Source organism: Cryptomeria japonica, chromosome 2 (genome assembly GCF_030272615.1).
Source record: "Cryptomeria japonica chromosome 2, Sugi_1.0, whole genome shotgun sequence".
Classification (NCBI taxonomy): Eukaryota; Viridiplantae; Streptophyta; class Pinopsida; order Cupressales; family Cupressaceae; genus Cryptomeria; species Cryptomeria japonica.
The window spans coordinates 401074755-401081313 of record NC_081406.1 but is presented as its reverse complement, the minus strand read 5'-3'; the positions used below and the strand labels follow the sequence as shown (position 1 = coordinate 401081313).

Here is a 6559-nt window from a genome sequence, read left to right as displayed (position 1 = left end):
TAATTTGCCTCCTTTCAATTGGCTTTGTGAATTTAGGAGGTTCTATTTGTTTGACCTTTTCTGTTTTACCTTCCTTTTCCTTCTCGATGATGCTATCTTTGTCTCCACTAGCTTTAGGAATCTTTGCAAATATCCCAGATGGCTTACCTTGCTCTGGGTTCATTGCTCTGTTCCTTAGCTGATAATTACTTTTTACCTGTGCTACTGCTGCCACAGTATAAGCTTTCTTTTCTTCATTTGTTAAATTTCTCAAAGAATGCACTGACTCTTCATCATGGAACAATCTCCTCAGGGTTGGGGTGTCCACATCATCCATCATCAGTGAAAACTTGTTGTACATTATACTACTGGCTCTCCCTCCTCCATTGTACATATGATGACTGTTCCTCCTCGGATGAATCCTCATCCCTACCACAAAATTGATCTAATGAAAGTACATTCACTGTGGGCTCATACTCATCCTCATGGTCCTTTTCTTCTACAAAACCTTGATCAATCATACATTGTTCTGCAATATGGGGTAAATTGCAGACTCCACACCATGGATACTCCTCCACAAAATTGTTTACTTTCTTCCATGGATTAGGAGTTTCTTTGTTCGGATTGGCACACTAGCTTACCATCTTTCTAGTTTGTGTTATATGGCATGTCATGCAATCTTGGCCTATTGTAATTCATAGGCTTGCTGCTTCTACATGGAGGCAGATTTTTATTATGATTTTTCTTACCCTTCATATCTTTCAGCATGCCCATTATTTGGCTAAGCTCATCCTTCTTTGTAGCTCTGGGATTATGTAATTTTGCATCATCTCTCTTGCCAATTCTCCTAGTAGCTTTTCTATTATTTTCAATGGTAGTGGCCATCTTAAATGCTTGTTGCAAGGTGATAGGCCTATGAGATAAAATCTCACAGTGAGTTTTTCTATCAAAAGCACTCAAATAAAAGTCAATCAAAAATGAATCAACAGGTCTAATATCCCTTGGTATTCTATTAAGTACTTTACTAAACCTTTTATTAAATTCAAAGACTGATTCATTTTGATTTTTCTTTATGCTTGTCAACTCATGAGATGCAAATGAAGTATCATTATGGTCTCCAAATTCTTCCAAGAATTGTGTCACAAACTCTTGCCAGCTATCGATACATCTGTCAGGAAGATTTCTATACAATTCACCCGCATCCTCTGTTAGAGATTGAACAAACAATTTCATAAAAACATCTTCATAAGAGATTTGAAACTCTTCAATGGTATTTTTTACATTTATTACATGTTGCTTTGCAGAATCCATTCCATTGCCTGTGAACTTAGGGATGGCTGACCTTAAATCACTTGAAATTTGATTCAGATATCCAACTATCCCACTGAAATCCAACTGTTTATACCATTCAATGGTCATAGGTGGTCTACACCCATAGTTGTTATTTTGATACTTTCCATTACCTCCATTATTACAATTGTTTCCATTTTTACCTCCACCACCATTTTGATTGTTGTTATTTCCATTTCCATTATTTCCATTACCATTGTTACCACAATTTCCATTATTACCATAATTTCCATTATTACCATTGTTACCTCTATTATTACCTACATTGTTGGTCCTATCTCTATTATTCTAGTTACCAATAATTTCCCCACTGCTAGTTCTTCTTTCACCATTATGATTATTGTATTGTCTATTATTATACTAGCTGTTATTCTCAGTGTAGGGTATATTTTTTCATTCATCCCCTTTTTCATAATTATTATCCAAAACATTAGACAATGGATTATTAAAGATCCTAAATGGTTGTTCAATGTTTCTCATGTGAGGGGGACTATACCTAGGGGTTGCTGGTCTACTTTCCTCACCTCTTCCTTTCTCTCCTTCAACCCTATTTGTCTTAGGGCTTTGAATGGTATCTCTTTTTAATCCGATCTTCTACAATATCCATTGGTTGTCTCTTAAGAGCCTTTGCCATTTTGGATTCATCTCCATTTAAGTCAGCCATTTTAAGTATGACTGGATCCCACTGCCTTTCCTCTTGTTCCTTAGTAGTTAGGGTTTCATCATGGCTGTCCTTATTATCTTTTATATTTAAGGTATAGAAAGGATTTTCCTCCATATTTTTATAAACTTTATAACCAGATGAAGAACAACCCTCTCTACTAGGTAAATTCTTATAAGCCCCAGATGCCTTACTTGGTGCTGATTTCTTTTCTTTGTATCTCCTTTTTGGACTCAACTGAACAAAATTATCTTGTCCCTTGTGTAGAGACCTTCTCCCCTTCATTAATCTTATTGATAAATTCCTAGGGGTCTCTCTTACTTTCTCAAAATACCAGTCATTATTCATGTACTAGATGTAGAGTCGCCACCTCCTAAGAGAAACAATATTTTTAATTAATCTTCTAGGATCCTTCCTCCAGCAGAGTCTGAAACAAACCACCAAAGATTCTAAACACTTCCTATGATAACTCCCTAGCAGAGTCACCAATTTGTTGGATCCCAAAACCACAAATTGGAAATCTTAGAGCTTTGCCAAATCTCTTACTGATTTCTCAATCAGCCTTGGCCAACGAACATGAATGGTCGAAGACCAAATTCCTCTGCACTTTAGGCTCCACTAGACCTAGGTATACCTTAATCTCCGAAGCACAAAGAGACTTCTTTATAGTGAACTTAATCTTATCACATTAGCTATTTTCAAGAATGGCAAAATGTTTCCTGCAACTGTGCTTTATTATGTGCTTTCAACTTTACTTTAATCTGAAAAATTGAATGTAATTAATAGTGAATGAATGCTTATGAAAGAATGTTGTTGGAACCTTAAGTAATTATGAAAATACAATACTGATAGGAATAAGAAGTATGTTTCTCTGATGAGGACCTTATGCACATGAAATTTACTCACAAAAACTAATGATAGATGAGTGCCTTATCTGACAATTTGCATGTTACTTAGTAGATGGATATTTGTAATTAACTTTGGAGATAGTTTGAAAAACTCATAAATATGCAATGCTATCACTGCAATGGTTTCATTATGTCTTGCAAAAATAACAAAAACAATTTTGTTTCTTGCACAACAACATGTGATATCACACTGCAGAAAATCTTAATTAGATTTATCCAAAGAACTTGATTCATCAACACCATGTAACATAAAATGATCTAAAGATAAAGACATCAAATCTTATATATTAATTTTGGAATAAAAAGATATACAGAAGCTATAGATTCATAGGTACTTCATGAAATTCTTGCTTGCACAAAATGACTTCATTTCTACAAACTTGATTTACATAACACTACTAGTCCCAACAAAACATTCTGAAAGATAGCAACTTTGTAAATTCTAATCCTCTCTCCCTTACATAAAAAGGACTCTCTATACATATGTGACTCAAAAGACACAAATTAAAGGACACACCCTTTCACTAGTACAAACTAAAAACTAACAAAAACTTAACTAATAACTCCCTAACTGCCATAACAACTAACAATATTACAAAACACAATACAATTGACACAAGCTAACTTTAGCCATCTAGGATCAAGCTAGATTTCTAAATATGCTGAAGGTAGGCCTCATCCTTGTAAGTGTTGGAGTTGAAGATGATATCCTACACTTCCATCTCTATTGTCAATAAAATTTCCAACTGGTCTATTGTCTCTGCCATGTCCAAGGTGTTAGCCTATGCAATACCCAGGGAAGCATTAAGTAATGACTAACATTCTGTAATCCATACATTCTTGTCCTTAATCTGCCCTACTTCATCCATCACCTTTGAAATACTGTGCTGCATAATTTCCTGACAATCATCATATTCAACCTTCAAGGCTACATCAAACTTCTCATGTTTTTTCATCAACCTCTGAATTTTTTCAATAACTACATTGTCCATCTGACCAGCCTTCTTATCCTCCAGGAGCATATGTAATCTGTCAGAAAGTATCTTATGTGATAAACTATTATCCATATTCTTTTGGTAAACTATCCAGAAGTCTTCAAGAACTCCATTTATCTTTTCAAACCTCTTTGATAGTAAGACACATGTTGTGTCTGCCCTTATGTTTTGCATTTTCTCCTTCAACTTCTTTTTCTCTTTATGCAATTCCTCAAACTTGTTTTTTAGTTTTGATTCATCTATTGTTTGGGGTACAGGCTGGCCTTTACTTCTCAAGCATTCCTCATACAATGACTTGTATTTCCCTGTCTCTCTTACCAACATCTTCATTTGTGCCTTATTTAATTTGGAAATGTCAATTCCCATATCCGTTGTGACCATGGGATCCACTTCACCAACCTTTAACTTCATCATGTGACTGAAGGCCTTGTCCACATCTATAATCTTAGGCCTCTTATTCAGAGGATAGAGGGCCCACAAACACATTGCCTCATCATCTGGATCATATCTTAATTTGTTGAAAATGTCATTCATGCCCTGAATGTCCAACTTGAAGTCTTTCTTATCTGAATGCAATAGGCTATCCAAAATAAAGGATGCACTAAGATCCTAGCCTAGAAAGAGAATAATTCCTGCCTCTACAAGAAGCTACCTTCCCCTTTCAGGGGTCATGCTTTCTACTTCTGCATTAATCTATGCCTTCATCTTTCCAAGCATCTCTGATTCACTTTCAGCTTCTTCTTCTTCATCCATCTCCTGCAGTCTCTATCTTTTTTCTTCCAATTTCTAATTTAAATCCTAAAACATTCACATGGCTTCTTCATGCTAATTATTTCTGAAGATATCCAAGGCTTCAACATGCTCATGAAAATAATCACCGAGATTCTTTTTGTTTTCTGCTCTGGTGTATATAGCCCTCTGGGTCATAATTTTTTCTTATTGGCATGCTAATAGAGATTATAATCTTGTATTAACCTCTTATCAATAACTTCATACACCTTTGTGGATAAAATGGTGAATTCACCAAAATGTAGAGTCCTAAGTAAAAAGACTTGCTTGTGGGCACCCCCAAAATGATATGCTTTAGAGACACTCATTTGTCTCACAATCTCTAGGTAAGCAATTCGTTTTGGCGTAGGCTTAGGTAGCACATAGGGAGCACCTTCGAATCCAAAAACCCTAACATATGTGAAGTCTTGGCATACATACCAAGCACCCCAATTATGATTCACCCTTGTATCTCCATGTTCATGGGGTCTAAGGAATCTTTTAATTCCTTCAGAAAATGATCCATCACAAGGAACCCCAAAAGCTCTGTATAATGGTTGAACAAAAAAACTCATAAAATTTGACATAATGAGATCTCATGAACCCAAAATCACATAATGATACCCACAACTACACTGGTTGCTGCTGCCTATCTTTACCATTAATATTTAACTTCAATTCTTTGGGCCACAATCCCCTGGGTTATCCATAAAAGAAGATAATATGCATCAACAATGAATAAAACTTAAAAGATTTGTCGGGGATATTCTGAAGACTTAAGAAACCCTCATGCCTTTTTTCGACAATGTAGGCATCATAATCAAACTATCTTGGCTCATGCATTTGCATATCTCCAGCAAGTACCAAAGGTCCAACTCGAACCACATCTGGAACCTCAACTCCTCCCACTTGACCACATGCCATATATGTATACCGCACATACTGTCTAAAAATGGTGATGTCGAATGGGGGCCTATCTTCATCTCTCAACTCCCTTTCTCATCCTTATGTATGGCCAAACTCCACCCATTATATAGAGTGTCCATCTTTGTATATTCTTCTTCCAGTTTCTCAAAAGACAGAGGCACATCTGATTTGAAATGTAGACCAAAAACCTCATGAATGGTTGCTACTAAAAGATGGATGAATGCATCACCATTTTGTAAATGGATACATCTTTTCGTGTAATTATAAGCCCTAGCCAGTGTTTTCATCAATCGAATATTTACAAAGACATTAGGGACCACTAGTTTACCCAATCTAATTGTCCATGGGTTTGAGATTGGGATCGGCTTGCTCCTTCATGAGTAATGATATAAGAAAAATTCGTGGCCTCTAACCCTGGTCTAGACATCACCAATCTCCTCAAAATCATCTTCTAATTGGTCACGGATAGGCAAGTTAGCCTTAGATCTTCGGGATTTGGCTCCTGGTGAGCTCATTTGGTCAATCATGTCTTGATTTAACTTCTGCTTCTGCGCACTTTCTCCACCTTTAGACTTGTTTGAGGCACTCTCAGAAACCTCAATGACCTTCCTGTTGCATTTGGAACTAGAACTCTCCATATTTGAATCCGTCAAGCTTTCTGAAATTCAAATTTTTGCAGTTTTATTTCACTTCAATCTCTCTGTTCACTTCAATCTGTTATGCAAATTCCTTATACCAACTTCCATATATAGATTTAATACATCAGGATCATTTACTCCATTGAAATGGTGCTATTATTTTCTTCATGCAAGGACAAACCTATTTGTTTCCTATATTTAATAATGGCAGGTGGATTCGTTAAAATCATATTTTGCAACGGCTAGTCGACATAACTCCTCCTGATGATTCAATCACTTAGCGCCACCCATCCTTTTTATTGGTATAGGTCTCCCCGATCACTCCATTGGGCA

The 6559-nt window shown here is 36.1% G+C and overlaps 1 protein-coding gene across 1 annotated transcript; it reads right to left on the bottom strand.

Moving 5' to 3' along the window:
* Positions 1-344: 344 nt before the first annotated feature.
* On the bottom strand, positions 345-6226 carry LOC131861063 (uncharacterized). The gene is made up of 5 exons (XM_059214912.1): positions 6019-6226; positions 3719-4459; positions 1127-1589; positions 729-922; positions 345-508 (listed from the first exon to the last, which is right to left on the bottom strand). The coding sequence occupies exons 1-5, from the start codon at positions 6224-6226 to the stop codon at positions 345-347; spliced, it is 1770 nt and encodes a 589-aa protein (XP_059070895.1).
* Positions 6227-6559: the final 333 nt, after the last annotated feature.

Excerpts from the sequence above, each read along its gene's own strand:
- LOC131861063 (XM_059214912.1), bottom strand. The coding sequence starts at position 6,226 with ATGGAGAGTTCTAGTTCCAAATGCAACAGGAAGGTCATTGAGGTTTCT. Across the intron at positions 4,460-6,018 it reads AGATGATTTTGAGGAGATTG|ATAAGAAAGACTTCAAGTTG; the intron begins GTGATGTCTAGA and ends TATTGCATTCAG. Across the intron at positions 923-1,126 it reads TGTATCGATAGCTGGCAAGA|AAAAACTCACTGTGAGATTT; the intron begins GTTTGTGACACA and ends TGCTTTTGATAG.